Below are 20437 nucleotides of genomic sequence, written 5' to 3'. Positions count from 1 at the left end.
ATTCTACGTTGTTGGCAGTGTGATATTTGGGTTTAAAAAGCAGGGGTGGTTTTTAAGCCACCCCTGGAGGGGTGCCTGGGTGACTCAGTTGGTTAAGTGTCCAACTTGGGCTCAGGTCATGATCTCACGGCTTGTGAGTTCAAGCCCTGCCATCAGGCTTTATGCTGACAGCTCGGAGCCTGGAGCCTGCTTTGGATTCTGTGTCTCCCTCTCTCTCTGCTCCTCCTCTCTCTCTCTCTCGCTCTCTCTCTCTGTCAAAACCAAATAAACATTAGAAATTTTTTTTATAAAAAGCAGCCTGGAAAACTGGGTTCTTTCCTATGGGTCTCCGGGCTTTTCCTGAAAGCAGGCATATTCTCCATTCTTTAGGCTACTTTAAGGCCTTTTGCTGCCGAGTCACCTCAGAGCCCCCTCCGTCCTCCTGGGGGAAGCCTTCCTGACCCATGGGGAGGGGGTGCGGGCAGTGAACCCACCCTGCTAACCCCCTGCATTCCCTCCCACCACAGCATACCTTGGAAACTGTAAGTCCACACTCGGTGATGGGTGTGCAAGGTACCCAGGAAGTGAGCGTCAACGCTGGTCACACAATGCAAGTCCATAGGGTCCTTTGAGCCAGCTGGAGAAAGGCACCCCTTCTGTCAGTAGCCACAGCCCCACTCAAGAGCGCTGAACTTGGCCGAAGGAGCAGGGGCTGGGTGCCACCTTCACTTGGCCCCGTAGCCCAGCGCCCGACTCAGTGCACACCCTGCCTGGACATCCCAACCGTGGGGCAAGGCCCAAAATTATGAGCTTCCCTGACCCCGGGTGCCGTTGGAGGCTGTGAGTGGTCTCCTCGCAGGTTCCTCTCCCCCCTCGGCTCCTGTGGAGAAGGTCCCCCGGCCAAACACCCCTCCTCTTCACACAGAAGCTCAGGGCCTGCTGACCCCTGAGCGCGGGGTTCCAGTTCCCGCCCGGCTCGTGGAATTCTCCAGACAAGCCCGTCACACCCTCCCGTGGGACCCGGACCACCTCACCTTCTTGGTGCTATAGAGCCCGCCTCTCACAGCTCTGTTTGTTCACTCTGGTCCTGAGTGTGACCCTCGTGGGGCCCCTGCGTGGCCTGCAGCGTCCCCCTCCCTCTGACTGCGAGTGAATGAGGCAGAGAGCCTGCTTGTTGGTCTCCTCTGTCCAGTGTCGTCCTCCCCCGCCATCCCTGGGGCAGGAACCCCTCCCTCACCACTGGGGTTGCAGGGGGAGGAGGTGATCGACACCAGAGGCGCTCTGAGGTGACCCAGGTGTGCAGTCCTTTCTCCACGCGAAGCACAGTGGTCACAGGCCTGGAACTGAAAGGGGCTTAGACACCATTTTCCAAAGGATGATTAAGAGTTCGTTCTGGATGGGGGGAGGGGGATTGAGCAGATTCCAGCACAACAGAAGGGAGAAGGGGTCCTAGCGACTTCCCAAGACGTCTGAGCCCTCGGGGGCCCCCTGTTGCTGAGAAGGTGCCTCAGGAGACACATCCTGGAGACTGCTTCTCTCTTTCCAGGTTTTTTTTTTTTTTTATGCTTCTTATTTTTTAAAAAAAAAATTTTTTTTTAACGTTTATTTATTTTTGAGACACAGAGAGACACAGCATGAATGGGGGAGGGGCAGAGAGAGAGGGAAACACAGAATCGGAAGCAGGCTCCAGGCTCTGAGCCATCAGCCCAGAGCCCGACGCGGGGCTCGAACTCGCGGACCGCGAGATCGTGACCTGGCTGAAGTCGGACGCCTAACCGACTGCGCCACCCAGGCGCCCCAGGCTTCTTATTTTTGAGAGAGACAGAGAGCAAGCGGGAGGAGAGGCAGAGAGAGAGAGGGAGACACAGAATCTGAAGCAGGCTCCAGGCTCCGGGCTGTCGGCACAGAGCCCCACGTCGGGGCTCGAACTCACCAACTGGGAGATCATGACCGGAACCGAAGTTGAACGCTTAACCGACTGAGCCCCCCAGGGGCCCCCTTCCAGGCTTTCTTCTTCGTGTTTCATAATGGTGCCCACGGTGAGCCCCGTCTCGCGGAACTGGACAAGCGAATGGAGGTTCAGCCTGCCCAGAGGGTCTACAGCGGGTTCCGAGCACCTCACCCAGCCCCAAGCGAAGGCCACCTGGCCCCCCCGCGTGCTCAGGGCTCCCCGTGCGTTGAGAATTATCCTCAACGTGACCGCCAGGGGGCAGCCGCGCCCGCAGTGCCTTCACTGGCCACGTCTGGCCGACAGCGCCCAGTATTTTCGGAGGTCTTGATCACTGGCTCCAGCTTTGCTGACCTCACGCAGACGCACCCGGGGGGAACGTGAGGGACCAGTTGTTCCCAATCTCCAGACTCCGGTTTGTATTTAGATTTGTTTCATGCGTCCAGCCAGTCGGCTTCCTTACGGAGTTTACCACCCCTTAATCGATCCATTCACAGCCTTCTGTGCATTTCTTTTGTCTGCAAGCCCTTAGAGCCTTCGGTTATCTCCCTCCGTCTGATTTAGTATTTACCTCTCCTTTGTGCCCACAGGGAAGTCATCTACTGATGTGGATTTAAGATAGGGTGTCGCCTCGGGAGCCACACGCACTGCGTTAGCCGGACTCAGTCCAGCCTTGCCTGGGAATTCGAAGGTTATGGAATCCACAGCAGTTTTCTCTGCCTGTCGGCTTATTTCTAACTCTTGTTAGAGTGGGGCAGCGTCCTGAGGGGAGACTGAAGTTCAGCGCTGGTGCAAAGGCAAGATTTCAAACCGTATTCTCATATTTTGCAGCTTGCCTTGCTTTTGGCTTGGTTTGCTTTTTTTTTTTTTTTTTTTTTTTTTTTTTTTTTTTTTTTTTTTTAAGCCTTGGCTGATAGGCTGGGTCATGTTTTGTCTTTCTGAGCAGACCTCTGGGTACAGAGTGCAGATGGTATTTGGATCCCCTCCCCTTTTTTTTAATGTTTATTTTTTGAGAGAGAGAGTGTGAGCGGGAGAGGGGCAGAGAATGAAGGAGACACAATCAGAAGCAGTGGATCCTTTTTGAGTGTAAATTGTCTGATGTTTCTAAATGATATACTATTTTTAAAAGTGCTCTAGAAGAATAAAATCAGTAAATTCACGGTCCCCACCTTCCCCACCGCGGCGATTATCTTTCCCACCTCAAGGCCTCTAGGAGCCCTTGGCCTGGTAAAGCAGCTGGAGGAGGGACACAGAGCTCCTGCCAGCTTCCTCCTCTAAGCAACCAATGACCTTGGGTGTGTCCTTGAACCTCCCTGAGGTCTAGTTGACCTTCTTGGAGCTAACTCTTCAAGGGACCACAGTCCAATGAATTGCACACGGCCTGTCAACACTGGAGAAGTTTTTTTTTTTTTTCCAACGTTTATTTATTTTTGGGACAGAGAGACAGAGCATGAACGGGGGAGGGGCAGAGAGAGAGGGAGACACAGAATCGGAAACAGGCTCCAGGCTCTGAGCCATCAGCCCAGAGCCCGACGCGGGGCTCGAACTCCCGGACCGCGAGACCGTGACCTGGCTGAAGTCGGACGCTTAACCGACTGCGCCACCCAGGCGCCCCATCACTGGAGAAGTTTTAAAGCTATTCGCCCAGCCAGGCCAGGTGGCTCCAGAAGAGACTAGGTGGAAATGGCATTCCTCGTTTGGCTCCTTCCCCGCCATCCCCCATCCTCCCTATCCCCCCCCTTCCATGGTCAGCCCTGTCTTGAAAAAGGCTCAGAAGCCTGATTTGTCTGCACATGGAGTGGGGCCACCTCCGCAGGCTGGATCCCCACAACCAGCTCCAAGAGTCTGAGAGCAACATCAGAGTTGTAAAGTACGGTGACAAAGTGACACAGCGACAGAGTGACAGAGTGAGGGCCTGACATCTGAATGGGAGAGTCTGATGAATGGATGTCCCCATGGCGCCAGAGGGAGACAGCCGGGGGCAGGAGCTCACCACGGGGCTGGGACTATGGGTTCAGTGGCTGGTGATTCCAGGGATTCTGCCTCCTTCTCTCACCAGTTCCAGGCCACCAGCGTTTCAGAAGCAGGCGCCCCTCCCGGACCCTGCTTTCTATCAAGTGTGGCCTGGGGCTGCTGGCAGCTATTTTTTCTCTTTAAAGTGGACGTTGTACATCAGTGGTCTTTGGGTAGAATTCAACTCAAGGTCATTTTCTGTTTGGCTCACACATTTTTTTTTTTTAAGTGGAATTAGGTGCCAATATTTAAAAATCAAGAGATTCCACATAAATGTCCACCTCTCCAGCTTCTCCTAAAACCCCACAAGGCCATCAAGACTGCGTCCGCACTCCCAGATGGCTGGCTTGCCCCTTTTGCTTTCTATCTGCAGGCATCAGGGGTTCACGGCGGAGCTTAACTATCCGCAGGCAATCGTACTTCCTCAGTCCCGAGCCCCTGGGGCTGCCTCATCAGAGCCCCCCAAGAACCCACATCCACTTCCTAGTGTCATAATGAACTTAAGAAAACACACACTACAGATCATGATGAAAGACTAGGGTTTTTTGAAGTTTATTTATTTATTTAGAGCGAGAATCCCAAGCAGGCTCTGTGCTGTCAGTGCAGAGGCATATGTAGGGCTTTGATGGACGCTTAACCAACGGAGCCATCCAGGCGCCCCGAAAGACTGATTTTTAAAAAGAAATTGTTAATTCCTTTAAGGCATGTTGTCCTAGCCAGGGAACACATACAATGTTGCATATAAAGTCCTGGGATTTCATTTCTTTCTTTCTTAAATTTTTTTTAATGTTTATTTATTTTTTGAGAGAGAGAGACCGTGAGGGCAGGGGAGGGGCAGAGAAAGAGGGAGACACAGAATCCCAAGCAGGCTCCAGGCTCTGAGCTGTCAGCACAGAGTCCAACGTGGGGCTTGAACTCATAGACCGCAGGATTATGACCGGAGCCAAAGCTGGACGCTTAGCTGCCTGAGCCACCCGGGTGCCCCTGGGATTCCATTTCTAAAGAGCTCAGAACAGTAACCGACATGGCAAGTGCTCTATGCATGTTAACAAACATGGGGAAGGAGTGGGGGGCGGAGAAGAGAGGGAAACAAACCATAAGAGACTCTTAACGATGGAGAACAAACTATGGGTTGCTGGAGGGAAGTGGGTGGGGGATGGGCCGGCTGGAGGATGGGGACTAAGAAGGACACTTGTGATGAGCACTGGGTGTTGTATGGAAGTGATGAGCCACTGAATCCTACTCCTGAAACCAATCTTGCACCGTATGTTAGCTCAAATTTAAATGTAACAAAAAAGGGGGGAAATATGATAATAAGCCTTTGAAAATGTGTGGCTTATAAAAGGTTTGAGGGGCGTGGAGGAGGGTGCTGAACACCGGGTCCCTCGAGGCCCGGGAACACTAAGGATCATGGGGTCTCCCCCTGCCTTAAAAGTCACAGGAATCCCAGTGGGGGGGTCAGTGGACTGATGCTAAGCACCAGCTGTGTGCCTGGGGGTCCAGTTGCTACGCCGGCTCTGATCACATCGCGGGTCAGAGTGCCCTCTGGGTCCCCCTCCAAAGGTGCACCCCCAGCCTGCCTGCCTTCCCTGCGGGCAATCTGTGTCTGTCAGAAGCTGGTAACCCACGCAGGGTTCATCAGATGCCCCCAGTTGTGAGAAGGCCTCCAGAAGCCCATGAGCCCCCGCGATGTTGGGCAAAACGCGTCCATGTACATTTTTCGGGAACGGGGTGACAGGGAGTCATAGCTTTCATTAGGCTTTCAAAGGATTCTGTCCCAAAGAGCCACTCACATCGCGGAGACTCTAGGAGTCCACGCCAGGGTTCTGGTCAGACATGTCCCAACCCCTGCCTCCAAGCTCACGTGGAAGCATCACGGTCTATCCCACCAAGCAAGGGCGGCAGTGGACGAGGCCCCATTTGTCCACTGAGGACGGCCAACAATGCTGATGTGTTGCTTCTAATGTACACTGTGTGCAGGTTTCCACCGATGATGTTTTATTTCAACAGTCCACCCTTTTCCAGGAGTGGGCAAGCATTCAGCGTGTCGCAGCGTGCTATGGCGACCACTGGAGACACAGGCTGAAACCAAGGCAGTCGTTCTCTGGGATTCTCGAAGGTCAGGTAACGCCAAGGGGGCTTTCTTCTACTGCCCTGAGCAATGAATGGCCCCGGCACCATCCACCTCCACCGCAATCCCTTTCCCACTCTCTCATCTGTGAGGGAAGATTCCCAGAGAATCTTCTGTCCTGTCAGGAGGCGAGGAGAAGAAAGCTGCTGTCTGGGGGTGGGGGAAAAGGCACTGCCCGAGTTCCCGTGGCTGCCCTGACAGAGCCCAAATGAAACCTAACAAACTCCTGGTCCCACAGGTCTGGAGGCCAGAAGTCTGAAATCATGGTGCATGTGGGGCCAAGCTTCCATGAAACCAGTAGGGGAGAGCCCCTCCTGGCCTCTCCCAGTCTGGTGTTGGCCGTCAATCCCCGGCGCTCCTTGGCTCCCCGCTGACAGTCTCTGCCTGTCTTGACGAGGCTTCTCCCCATGTGGCCGTAACCTAATTGCCCACATCTTCTGAGAACATCAGTCATATCGGAGGTCGGCCCACCCCAGGGACCTCATCTTAACCTGGTGGCATCTGCAAAGACCCTATTTCCAAGTCAGGTCACATTCACAGGTACCAGGGGTAGGATTTGAACACATCTTTTGAGGGGGGGACACAATTCAACCTCAAAAGGCCCCGCCGCCTTGACCCCAGGCGCTGCCACTTGCCCAAGCCCACGCCTTCTCCTGGGTTCTGGGGTTGGCGGATGCGTCTCTCCCTCCGGCCGTGATAACTGAGCACCTTCCCCTTGGTACACATTCGGAAGTGGAAATTTTTTCTCCGGCATCTCGGTCCTGGAGGACGTGAGCTCCTCTGAGATGGGGATAGGAGAGTAGGAAGTGTCCGCGTTGGGGGAGGGGGAGAGCTTCTCTGTGTGTACGTGTGTGCCTCCGTGGGTGTGAGTGTGTGTGTGTGTGTGTGTGTTTGGGGGGGGTATGTGTGAAGGGTGGGGGTAAGGGAGGTGCAGGAGGAGGAAGGAGGAGGAGGCCAGAGCCTCCCTGGTGAAGGCAGAGGATAAGGGCAGAGTGGTTTTGTCCTAACAAGGGCAGATGGCCAGCTTGTGACAAATACGGGAATATTATGCCTTTGGTCTCAGCCCCATAAAATAGGATATTAGTTAGGATATTGACTCTGTTACTTTAACAGGAACCAAAATAGCAGTGGCCCAAGGAAGGCCAGGGTTAGTTTCTCTTTCCTATAATGACTGAGCTGGCGATGGGTGACCAGGAAAAGAGACACTGCCCCATGACGTTGCCCAGCGACCCAGACTCTTACTGCTCTGTCACCTGCGAGGATCCTGTCCTTTTCTTTAAAAAAAAATTTTTTTTTTAATGCTTATTTTAGAGAGAGAGAGACAGAGTGAGCAGGGGAGGAGCAGAGAGGGAGGGAGACACAGTATCCGAAGCAGGTTCCAGGCTCTGAGCTGTCGGCACAGAGCCCGACGCGGGGCTTGAACCAGCGAACAGCGAGATCGAGAGCTGAGCTGAAGCTGGATGCTTAACCGACTGAGCCACCCAGGTGCCCAATGGTGTCCTTCTGGACAGAGTCAAAGCTGGTTCACTACCTCTTCCACGTCCCAGCCACTGGGAAGAAGGGGAGGGGAGTGGACGACACACCCCTTCCTTTTCTGGAACCGCTCCCACTTCTACTGGCCAGAACTTCATCCCGTGACCTTGCTCGCTGCAAGGGAGTCTGGGAAGTATCTCAGAGGCCATGATCTTAGGGATTCTGCTAAAACTAACAAGGCAGGGTCAGGCACTGGGGAATAGCTGGAGGTCCCCTACAGAAGGAATGTGATTTTAGAGAAATGGTGTTACGAATCCACCCTTTACAACAGCAAAAAAAAAAAAAAAAACAAAAAAACCCAATTACATCCTTCCGATAAAGAATATAAAAGGTACATGATTAGAAAGATCAGATTGTCAAGTGGGATCTGTCCAGTTTTAGCCAACTGCGGGGTCATGACAGAGGTTTTATCTCGGGAAGGTGTGCGTTGGGCCGCTCTACGGCCAGCTGGTTTTCAATGACGTAACATGCCTTGTAGCTCTCCAGAACCCGGGCCTGGAGGTACGCCTTGTCCTTCTCCTGCCAGGTGTCGGACTCGATGTACACGTTGAACGGGTCGTGGGAGTGCTCCAGCTTCTTGGAGCGGATGTAACTCAGCATGATGCCCAGGGTGAAGAAGCCGAAGAAGCCGAGCACCATGAGGATATAGAGTGCCTCCAGCTGGCTGTCGTCACTGCCAGGCGACCTGCGGGCCAGGCCTGACGTGTTGCCGCCCTGGTGAGCCGTCCCCTGCCACAGCGCGTTCAGAAAGGGCGTCGTGGCCGTGGTGTTGGGCAGAATCATGCTGGGCTTCGAGTTTCCACTGCGGGAGCTCCGACTTCCCGAGAAAACTTTCTAAGAGAAAAGTGCAGTGTGAAATCAGCAAGCATGTGCCGACCCGAACCCACACGCGCGCGCACGGTTTTCGAAATCTCAGGGGAGACGGGCGCCCCGACGTACCCGTCAGTCCATGGCATGTGCCTCCTTGAATCTGCACACACCCCTCTCTCGCTTGATCAGTTGGTCACTTGATTCCGTCTTATTTCCACTCACCACCCCCACCCCGCTCCGAGGTGACCACCGGGGAGGTTCCTCCACTCTACACGTTGCGTAGTGTGTGTGTATTTGAGGTTATGTGCTGTGGACCGAATTGTGTCTCCCAGTTCACGTGTGGAAGCCCTAATCCCCAACCATGACTGCACCAGGCGACGGGGGTCTGCAGGAGGTAATCAAGGTTAAATGAGGTCATACGGGTGGGGCCCTAACCTGATAGGACTACAGCCTTAAAGTAAGAGAGAGAAATCTCTCTCGAACCACGTGAGGACCCTGGGAGAGGGCAGCTGGCTACAAGCTAGGAAGAGAGCTCACACAAGGAACCAAACCCTTCCGGAACCTCGACCTTGGACTTACAGCCTCCCAAGCTGTGAGAAAATGTGTGTCTGCAGTTTCAGCCCCCCGTCTGTGGGATTTTGTTACGGCATCCCCGGCCAAAGACATACAGACGTGCTGTTGGGGTGCATAGCTGCCCCTCCTTCCTCTTCCTCTCCGCACCATGACTTTATGGCCACTCAGGTGATGAGGCGTGTCTGCACTCCTTTACTTCCGACGGTTGCACGGTACCCATGGCCCACACCTACTTCTTTTCTCTCTGCCTGCTCCCCCAGAACTGGATGCTGCTGTGGCCTCTAACTGCATAAGCAAAGGGGAAACAAACAAATTCCCTTGTCCTCCTATGGACCTGGAAAAAGCCCACATTTCGTATATCTGGTGCCTGGTGGTTCGTGCTAGTCAGACTGCTGTGCTCTCAGACGTCCTAGGAGGGTAACGGGCAAGGGGTGGTCTGTTCCAGCATGGAACAGCATGTGGATGGAAAGCCTGACCTAGAACTCCCCTCTCGGGGGCCAGTGTTCCACCCTGTGCTGTGTTTGCCCCCTCCCCGCCCGCTGCCCTCTGCCGAGTGACTGGCACCGGCCACGCAGAAAGGGACAGCTTCCCCATCATTTTAATCTGGATGTCACTATCCCCGCAAACCCGTGTAACAGGCCTGGGGCTTGTGAAAGCTTTTTGCCAAGTAGCTCTGGGATTCTGTCGGGGTTCACGCGTTCAGATGCCGCACCTTACGGTCACTGGTAAACTGAACGGGTTTCATTCGTACACAGTTTCTGGTCAGAAACACTGTGGAAAGAGAAATTCCAATGTACAAGGTGGGGGACGGGGGTGGGGGGCTCCGCCTCTCCCACCTACGAGGGGCACTGCGATATCACATATCGTCTTGCTTAGGACACTGGTCAACCTAGGATTGGCTTAATTTCAAAACTTCTGAGCCCGGCCCTAGGGGACGAGGGCATCTAGGCCCCTCTCCCTCCGCCGATGCCTGGCCTGTCCGTGCGCCCCAGAATTCTTTAGTTGGCCCTCCTTTCTTCTCACTCTGCCCACCCCCTGTGTGGTTACACCTGCCCCTTCTGGTTCACCCATGCGGCCATGACCCCAGCTGCCCTTCTGGGCACCAGAGCTGGGTGTCCAACGACCTGCCAGGGATTTATTTACCTTCGGCCATCCCCACGGCCCTCCACCTCCCTCACGCCTCCTGCTCCGGGCCTCAGTGAGCCGAGTGGCCATGTACCCACCCCAGAACCTGTCGTTCCGGCTCAAAGGCCCCCCTGAGCTCCTTCTGACCTTCGGGGCGAAACACTCCATTTTCAGCATATAGAGCCCAAATGCGAGGGCTCCTGCCCCCTTCTCTTGCTCCGCTGTTGTCTCTTGCCCAGACCCCATGCTCTGGCCAAGTCCCGTACACATCATCACCTCTTTGGACATCTCCAGCCTAGGCATCCTCCTTCTTGGCCCATGAAGCTCCGAAGTGATGCCTGGTGATGCTTCTTCGTCCAGCTCAACCTTCTCTGATGCATGCCATGCCCTTGCTCAGCAGTGCTCCCTGCTGACTGACCCATGGTCATCATCTCTGTCCCCCACCTTGTCCCCTGCAGCCTCCTGGCCCGGTGCCTGGCACACAGCAGCTTGGGAGCTGTCCATGAACTTCTTAATACCTCTTGACAGGTGGGCCCTGATTCTTCGCAACCGTAACCTGCGTATCTAATTAACGAATGCCCCTGAGCTGCCTTCAGACCGTTAGCTAAGTCCCTTTGGTCCCACGGGCTCAAGGAGCATGAGTGCCGGAGGAGAAAGTGATCAGACGTTGGAATTACACCTCCACTCCGGGTTTGGATTCTGGCCCTGCTGCTATCTGGCCACACGAGCCTGGCCAGGTTCCTTAGGCCTGCTCCGTCTTTTTCCCTTTGGGACCAGCGAGAAACATCATTGACATTTGCAGCTGTGGGATCACTAACCCAGTAAGTAGAGGGGCACACAGCCGTGTGCGCTCAGGGTCCCGGATGTGAGTGCCTTGGTTTTTTCCTGCTCATTCAGAAATAGCAGCCCAGGGATTTGGAGGTTGGGGGTTTTAGGTCTGGCTCTTCCATGGCCGACCATGGTGGCTCCCTTTACTTTGTGGAGAAGACGCTCATGAATAAGGCACAAACGTGTTTATGGGCTCTCCTGACACCTCTGGGGCTTTTGAGTCTGTGCCCTGAGATCTGGGAGGGGGTAAGCAGGCTCCAGAGACTCCCAGCCTCTGATTCTTATCCCAAGCCAGCATTTCCCCCCATTCTAGCCACGGCAGTAGACACGAATCATTTGGTAACATTTTTTTTTTTTTTCTTCGAAGCTTAGACCCAGAGCTGCTGGTCTGCTGAAAATCACTCAAGACAAGAGGCTCTGGGCAGCTAAGATTTCCCAACAAGATGTCCAACCTTTTCTTTTTAAATGACCTCAAACCACTTATGAATGCATAGAACCCTGCCCCGGGAAGGTGCACAGGCCTTGAGCTGATAATGCAATTTTTTTTTCTAAAAACACGGAATGACCACAGTCGGCAAGGAATCCCGCTGCTAATTACTGTTAGAGCATCCCTACTGCTTCACGACCACGCGAGATTGGAATCATGGTAGACAGCCAGCAGAAGTTAAGTGGTTTAGAACTCATAGTTCCACGCAGCAAGTCAACCTCAGAGCAACTTCTGGAACTAATTCATATGGGTGGGATTACAGAGAAGACCTATTGCTTAAAACCAGACGGACTTTTCCGGGGCTGGAGAAAGCAACAGAAACAACTGCTTTGGCCTTACTCCAAAGTAGGGGTGCTCAAACTTTAACATGCTTTAGAATCACCTTCTTGGGGTGCCTGGGTGGCTCAGTCAGTTGAGTGTCCGACTTCGGCTCAGGTCATGATCTCACAGTTCGTGAGTTTGAGCCCCACATCAGGCTCTGCGCTGACAGCTCAGCCCTCTTTGGATCCCCTGTCTTCCTCTCTCTGTCCCTCCCCCACTTGTGCACACACTCTCTCTCTCTCTCAAAAATAAAATAAACATTTAAAAGATGTTAAAAAAAAAAATCACCTGAAAACGCAGAGTGCTGGGCTCCACTCCCAGAGTTTCTGAATCCAGAAGGGTGGGGGTGGAGCCTGAGAATTCGCATTTCCAAATTCACAGGTGCTGCTCATGCTGCTGGTCTGGGGACTCCCCCTCCCCCCCACTTGGTAACCTACTGGAATCACCTGGAGAGCTTTAAAAAAAAAAATACTGATGGACACCCCCGCCCCCTCCAAAGACTGTGATGTCCTTATTTGTGCTTCCTTGCTGGCATCAGGGCTTTTAAAAACTTCCTAGGTGACCCTAATTTGTAGCCAAGCATGAGACCCACTGGGCTATGGGACCTTAGGAAATTGACCAATCCTTTGTACCGCAAGGTGCCAGGAAGAGTTTTATAAGAAGAGAAACCATGATTTCATACAATAATTTTCAAATCCCATTTGGTTTTTAAATTTTCTTTTCTTTTTTTTTTTTTTTTTTGGTCTCCTATGTCCCTGATGTAATGTGAACAGAAGTTGCAGAGAGACATTCTCAAGCCTTCCCTTTACCCCAGCTGCCTCCCACCTGACTCCCACTGGCACCTTCAATTATGCTGAGCCCGTCGGAGCCTTGTGCCAGGCCAGGAAAGTCAAGTTCATTAACTGCCTTTCAAATAAGGACTCTGAATTTTTAAAGGGAAATCTTTTTCTTACTTTACACGTAATTTAATGTATTGCTTTTGCGAAATGCCCTCGGTGCCCCCAAGGCCTGCATGCTGGGTCACGCGGCGTTCTGCGTAATGAGTCTCAAAATGAGTTTGGCAATGTCCTCTTCATAGTCAGCATGGTGTAAATGAACTCAATCTGCATGTCAGCTGGGGGTTTATGTCCCATTCTCCAAGTTCACTTCTATTATCATGCCAAAGCACTGCCCAGTGGCCACTGTTTCACGTTACTGGACTCAAATGGATTTCAAGAACTAAGCCAGCAATCTTAACTCACAGGGAACTAGGCTCCATAGAGTTGAACTGACCTGCCCAAGGTCACGTCTCTTATCAAAAATGCATCTAAAATTTAATCTCGTGGCCCTGAACTCACATTTTATTAGTACAGAAAAAGGAGTTCTCAGGACTTTGCAGAGAACAGAGAGATTCTGTATTTAAGGTCAAAGGAGCTGAGGACTTGGGCACTTTTATCAGGTAAAACCAGGGCTACCCAAATGAGGACAGGCTCGTGACCTAAATATGCCATCAGGACACCCCCTCCCCTCCTGGGGTGAACCACAGCTGTTTGTAGCTTGCACGGTGTCAAGGGGGCTGGGGGAGGGGACAGAAGCAGCAGGAACCAGGGAGGTCCAATTCCAAACACAGCCAGTTTTATGCCCAGCCCATGCTGGACATTCTCCCCCATTCTCTTTTTATTTATTTTTTTAAGTTTATTTATTTTGAGAGAGAGAGAGAGAGAGAGCACACTAGTGGGTGAGGGGCAGTGAGAGAGGATCCCAAGCAGGTTCTGTGCGGTCAGCACACAGTCAGACATGAGGCTCGAACTCACGATCTGGGCTGAAATCACCAGTTGGATGCTTAACCGACTAAGCCACCCAAGCGCCCCCACGCTGGACATTCTCGAATTGGCCTTCCTGGGCCCAGAAAGAGGGGGTTTCTAGAAGTGTCTGCCTCAGCCTGGGTTTGAGCATCCTCATGCAGCAGGGATACCGCTCCCAATCAAGGTTAGTGCATTTTTTTCTTCTTCAAAGTTTAGACCCAGAGCTGCTGATCTGCTGGAAATCACTCAGGATACGGGGTTCTGGGCAGCTGAGCTGAGCTAAAAGCTGCCAGTAGAGACCACCTGGGTCTCCACGAGCCTGGGATCCTGGGAGACTCCCAGCTGCACCCAGAGGAGAAGGGGGCAGTGAGTGACGCCACGCCGGCCTGGAGCACATCACCCCTTTTGCATTTCCCTCACAGGTCCTGCCTATGTCGCCCGGCTGCGCTGATAACACAGCCAGGAAGCTTTCAGAACAGATTGCCTAGCATTGCCCCATTTCACTCTCTCTTAAGCGTTTACTGAGCAACCAAGGCTTCTGGGGCCGACTCCAGCCACACTTGCTGAGAGGGATAGATGCTGGGGGGAGTAGGGAGTGTCTGAGTGAGAGCTCAAAGATCTGAGTTCCAGCCCTGACTCAGTCCTAGAAAAAACACAGGGTTCCCCCGGGCCCTTCCTTTACTTACGGGGGTAGAGCAAGGAGAACATTCCTATGGTCTTAACAGCATTCCTTCAGCATTTCCTCAAAGAGCATCCAGTCTTGAAATCCTCACTGGCCTTCACTTGTATCAGGAAGCAGAATGAGGGTGAAACTGATTATGGATTAACCTAGTTTTGGTGCATATGATCTTACTGATTCCAGAACTCGCGAGCATGTTTTCCCTGGAAGCAACTATCAATTATTTTCATCTTTATCTCAACGCCGTGTCCAAATTCCGGAGATATATTTATCCCTGAGCAGAAAAGAAGCCAACAGGGGCCCCCAGACCCTTCCAGGATGGGAATATGAACTCGTGAGCTGGTGAGAGGGACCCAGCCCAACATAATATGGGGAAAGGGACGAGCATTTCGGTGTGGAGAATGGACGGTGGGAGTCCCAGACTCTGGAGGGCTGCTGAAGTCAGAAGGAAGGCAGGTGGATTATCACCTTCAGCAAATTAAAAAAAAAAAAAAAAATCAGAGGCCTCAGTATTCTTATCCGAAAACTGGACATAATGGAATCTCCCCTGACTACACCACAGGATTCTGTGAGATATGGAACAAACCCACAACTTTCCTACCTCTAACTTCTGCTGCTCTGTCGGCAAGAGACCCGTGACCGCCATATTTCCCTGTCAAAATTCTACTGGCCCTCCAAATGCCTCCCCCTATGCCAACCTGGGTGTCAACACCCCATTCAGATGTCCCCTCCTTTAACCACATGGCACCTTGTCTCTATGACTCATATGCTAATTGGTATTGTAGCAATTTGTACATTTGTCTGGGCATTTCCTTCCAGAAGCTCAGGAAGGTCAGAGACTATCTTGCTCACCTTGTCCCCACTCCAGCACCCAGAATGGCTCAATAAGAGATTGCTGGATTAAATCCGAATGCAAAGTATTAGGTTCGTTACCACCACAATGTGATTGCGAGTGCAAATAACCAACAGGGAATAATACACTCTTGAAAGAAATTGGGTGGATAGCCAAATGAAAACCTCTTTCAATACAGCATGCTTTTTTTCAGTATGTTTTTATATAATAAAATGTAAGCTATTTTTATTTATGTTTATATCATTAGTATTATTTATTTTGTATATTAAAATTTATACTACTAACATAGCTACATGTCTACACGTCTACAACCTGCCTTACTCCTAAAAAGGTTTAAGGCAGTCAGTAATTGTTGACAGTGTGGCCGAATTTTTATCCCTTCCCCCCCACTCCTGGTAACCCTTTACCGTGTTTTCCTCCTCTTTTTTTCCATAATACTTAAAACCTGCTAATACAACATCATTTTCTTATTTATTATGTCCAATGCTTGTTGTTTGTCTTCGCCAAAGCCTACGCATTGGACAAGGGCGTTTGCGCGTGATCTTCCGCATGTATCTCAAGGACTAGAACAGTACCTGGCATATGGTAGGAGCAGAATAAATATTCATAGGACGCAGGCATGCATGCATGAATGCATGAATGAATAAATGTTCCAGTCAACTACCAGAAAGCCCTGAGCCACCAGCTCTACCTTCAGAGACTTAAGATGAGAAGACTGAGTCCCTCTGATGTCCTCACGATGTCCTTTATTTTCAAAACAATCCACTTGCTAAGAACCTGTCAAAAGCGAGACATCCCGGGGCCATTCTCGAAAGGTAGATTGCCTTCCTTGGACCCATCCTTAGCTCACCTCTGGCGAGTATATGAAATAGATGACAGAAAGCAGGTTTTTTGCCACCTCCTTAGATACCCACAGATCAGAGTCAAGGTGCTTTCTGGCAACTCAGCACATATGAATTTAAACAATTGTGTGACCACAGCAAAGTTCCCCACCAGCCTGAACATAAATGGCCCTGGTGGCTACTGGCCAGAACCTTCATTAATGGAACCAGAAGCTCCTTCTTAACCTAAATGTGGACTCGAAATAAACAGCTTACATATAGCAGTTTAAAAAATCCAGGTGGGAGGGGGCACTTGGGTGGCTCAGTCAGTTAAGCATCCAACTTCAGCTCAGGTCGTGATCTCACCCTTGGAGAGCTCGAGTCCCGCTTTGGGCGGGCTCTGTGCTGACAGCTCAGAGCCTAGAGCCTGCTTGGGATTCTGTGTCTCCCTCGCTCCCTCCCCAATTTACAATCTCTCGCTCTCTCTCAAAATAAGTAAACATTAAATTTTATTTTTTCTTAAATCCGGGGCGGGGACAATGTAACAGACGATAGATCCAAAACACCACCGCAGGCAGCTTGCTTCCAGAAGTTCCACATTTTCCCCAATTACTACAATCAAGATCAGATACCAACAAAGATTGCCCCATGCCTTTTCCCCAGGGAGAGGCCAAGGCCCAAGACCCTTCCTGGTCAAAAAAATTCTAACGTTCCCTCCGAGGCTGGGTGTATATGTCAGTATTGCCCGAGCTGGATGGAGGTCTTCGAAAGAGTGGGGACTGGGATCTTGGGCGGCTTTAGTTCTCTTTGGATGCTTTTAGGCACTTGCCGAGTTTTCTACAAGAATGGCTGAGATTTAATAAAAATGGGGAAGTGTGGTCGTTAGTGGCGGGTGAGATCGTTTTCTGTGCGTGCGCCTCTAAGTGAAGCCGGCAGAGCGGAGAGCGGAGAGGGGGCGCGGGCCGCGCGCCGCAGTACGCGGGTCGCGGCGCCTCCTGCCCTGCGGCTGAGACCGGGGCCCTGGAGCCCCCGTCCGGGTCGCCCGATTGCGGCGCCGGCGCGCGGGGCGAGGAGCCGGGAGGAGGGAGAGTGGACTTACCGGGTCTGGCGCGTCCAGGCGGCCGGGTGCGCAGCGGGTCCGCCGGCCGCGCGCAGGACACCGACAGCCGAGCCCGAGGCGGCGCCCTCCGGGGCAAGTGCACCGCGCTGGCGGGCGGGGCCTCCCGGAGCCGGCGGGCGCCCCGCCCCGTGCCCGCGCGTCCCCGCCCCGGCCCCCGGCCGACCCCAAGCCAGACCCCGGCCCCCTAGGCTCTCCGCAGCCTGCGATCCCCTTGGATGGCGCCAGTGGGCTCAGCGCCGGCAGAAAGTCGCTATTACTACAATTGCCAGCCGGCCAGCCATCTCTACCTTCCTGCAGGAGTTTGAGGTTGGCAGGCGAGAAGGGGCTAAGGCCAAGAGAAGGGCACCCCCACCGCCGCCACCACCCTGGGCCCAGCGCCACATCCCTTCCAACAGCTCCAAACAGTAACTTAAAGACGCTCCAAGCCCCGCAGACTCCTTTTCACCGCATCCCGCACCCCAGCTGTGGCCGCGCATCTCTTGGGCATCTGTATCGAGCACCTACTGACGGGGTGTCCGGCCCCGAGCTGGAGGGGCAGCTGTGGAGCAGACAGGTGCGGTCCCCGCCCGCGGGAGTCGGTCGCCAGAGCCACCCACGCTTTGGCGCTCGCTCTCCAAAGTCCTGGGGGAGGTGGGACCGGCCACGTGGGGCAAACCGCACACCCGCCGAGTGACCTGCCAGCAACTCCCCAGCAGCTGCTCAAGTTTGGGAGGCGGGAATGAGACTGGGCTATTCCCAGTCCTGCTAGAGCTCTGGGTCGGGGGGGGGGGGGGGGGGGGGGGGGGGGGGGGGGGAGGGAGGGTAAGGTCCTGGCTCAAGGTCTGCAGGCAGGTAACAGAGAAAGAAGGTTCCTGACCTAGAGCCAGAAGAAGCTCCCTCTGTTTGGTCTGCCTCTTTCCCTCTCCTTCTTAGGCCCGCGTCCTCTCCCGGGGAGGAAGCTCTGGGAAGGGTGCACCCCATGTGACAGACACTCCAGGGCTCAGCTCAGCCGACCAAGGCCAAGCAGGCATCTCCAGGCTCCAGGGGCACCACTACGAACCCTCATCAGACACTCTGGAAAGCCCTAAAATGTCCTTAGCCTCGATGTGTAATTGTACTGTGTGAAATCTGTTCTGTGGGGAGGGATAATGGATGAAGCTTAGAAAAGCTTTATGCATAGAAAGGTTCTTTGAGTTTTACTTGCAGTAACTAGAATCTGAAGGTCTCAAAATATAAAAGTGGTTAAAGATGGGGCGCCTGGGTGGCTCAGTCGGTTAGTGGGATTTCGGCCCAGGCCATGATCTCGTGGTCTGTGAATTAAAGCCCCAGTGGGGCTCAGTGCTGACAGCTCAGAGCCTGGAGCCTGCTTCAGATTCTGTGTCTCCCTCTCTCTCTGCCCCTTCCCTGCTCACACTCCTGTCTCTCTCTCAAAAATGAATAAATGTGAAAAAAAAATTTTTTTTTTAAAGTGGTTAAAGGGGCACCTGGGTGGCTCGGTCAGTTGAGCGCTGGACTTCGGGTCAGATCACGATCTCACCCTTAGTGAGTTGGAGCCCTGCACAGGGCCCTGTGCTGACAGCTCAGAGCCTGGAGCCTGCTTCCTGATTCTGTGTCTCCCTCTCTCTCTGTCCCTCCCTGACTTACAATCTGTCTGTCTCTCTCTCTCGAAATAAGTAAACATTGAAAAAAAATTTTTTTAATAAAATAATAAAAAAAGTGGTTCAGGATGACACCTATGGGTATTATTCTCCATACCGGAATATGACATGCGGTCATCAAGACAATGTTTACAAATAGTTGGTAACAACATGAGGGATCCTTCTATTGTAATGTTAAATGAGAAATAACGAGGCTCTAAATTGCACACACAGGATGCTATGCGTTATTTGAAGGCTGAAAAAACACACCGCAATGTTAACATTGTCTGTAAATGGTGGGCTTATGTGGGATCTATTTTCTTATTTACAATATTCTGTGTTTTCCTTTTGGGGGGGAGCAATAACTCTTTATTCTTTAATATTTAGGGGAAAAAATACGTACACTGTATCTGGAAAGTCCCTAGGTTCACCCTGCTCAAGGTCAGGCTGTATGCAGGTGGTCTCTTTTTGCCCACCTGTCCAAAAAGGGACTCCAGTAGGGGGGAAATGGGTTATGGGTCGAAGCAAAAATGTTTATCTGCCAAATTTGTGTAGAGCCCCTTCAGTGTCAACTCACGGGCCAGGTAACTGTGCGTGGCGTGCCCCCCACCAGCTGTGACGTTACTATCTCCCCGGACGGTGGGACAATGCCTGCCGCCTGTCACCCCGTTATTGTGGAGACACTGTATGGCAGCGTTTGCAAAAGTGATACGTACGGGAGTGGCGGTCTTCATACCTCTCTTCCTGGTTCTCCGCGAACCACGTGATGGATTGTTGGATCATGACGATACTGTTTTTGTCATTTATTTTTAATGATGCATTATTAATGATGCATTTATTTTTTTTTAATTTTTTTTTCAACGTTTATTTATTTTTGGGACAGAGAGAGACAGAGCATGAACGGGGGAGGGGCAGAGAGAGAGGGAGACACAGAATCGGACACAGGCTCCAGGCTCTGAGCCATCAGCCCAGAGCCTGACGCGGGGCTTGAACTCACGGACCGCGAGATCGTGACCTGGCTGAAGTCGGACGCTCAACCGACTGCGCCACCCAGGCGCCCCGATGCATTTATTTTTAATGATGCAGATGAGAAAGATGGCACTCTGTCACTTGAAATGGTTTCTTCTTTTCTCTTTCTCTTCCCTCTTTTGCCCTCTTAGTCTCACCTTTGCCCAAGGAGCAGGTGCGACTGAACTTAAAATAATCATAACGATAGAGCTACAGCCCATCAAGCCCTTGGGTCATTTCTCCCTCTCTTCTCTTTCTCTCTCTGGCTCCCCCACCTTCTGTGCTCTTCTTGGTCCCTTCGTTGGGAACTGGGTCTTGGGAAAGGGGTGGCAAACGTAGCCCCCTTCTCTTCTGAGTGGGTTTATCTTCCTCTTCTGTGAGTTCCCACCTCGATGCAGGAGGCATCGGAAGTCAGAGCTCCGGTCACTCATTCGTTTCATTCTTTTTTTTAGGGAAATCTCATATCTTAATTTGCAATGTGGATGTCGTGCTTCTGTTTCTAACCTTGCTCTGGGGAGGGAAAGGCTCTGCCCTCCGAAGGGACTGATCTTCAGTGTAACCTACCTGGGGTGTTTCATGGACCGTGGACCAAGATCTGTGGACAGTTCCTTGCTGTTCCCTCCGGCTGCCCTTCGGTCGGCGTCCAGATGCCCCTGGATTAGCCTGAGGACATGCCCTGCCCCGTGACCCCTCCTTCTTCTTGCCTGTCCTCCCCTCTCCCCCATGGCTTTACCATCCCACGGGAAACTCTCATTTCTCAGTGAGAAACACAGCTGTAAGGCAAACAACCTTTCTTGAGTAACAACAG

General features: G+C 52.5%; 1 protein-coding gene across 2 annotated transcripts; it reads right to left on the bottom strand.

The window, feature by feature from the left end:
- Positions 1-4809: 4809 nt before the first annotated feature.
- On the bottom strand, positions 4810-17088 carry KCNE1 (potassium voltage-gated channel subfamily E regulatory subunit 1). Of its 2 annotated transcripts, XM_023260085.2 has the most exons (2): positions 16985-17088; positions 4810-8438 (listed from the first exon to the last, which is right to left on the bottom strand). In XM_023260085.2, exon 2 carries the CDS (start codon positions 8385-8387, stop codon positions 7998-8000), a length of 390 nt encoding a protein of 129 aa, XP_023115853.1. In that variant the 5' UTR covers positions 8388-8438; positions 16985-17088; the 3' UTR covers positions 4810-7997.
- Between the last annotated feature and the right edge of the window lie 3349 nt (positions 17089-20437).

Source organism: Felis catus, chromosome C2, assembly GCF_018350175.1.
Source record: "Felis catus isolate Fca126 chromosome C2, F.catus_Fca126_mat1.0, whole genome shotgun sequence".
Taxonomy (NCBI): domain Eukaryota; kingdom Metazoa; phylum Chordata; class Mammalia; order Carnivora; family Felidae; genus Felis; species Felis catus.
The sequence above is the reverse complement of the archived record's forward strand: the minus strand, read 5'-3'. Positions and strand labels throughout refer to the sequence as shown.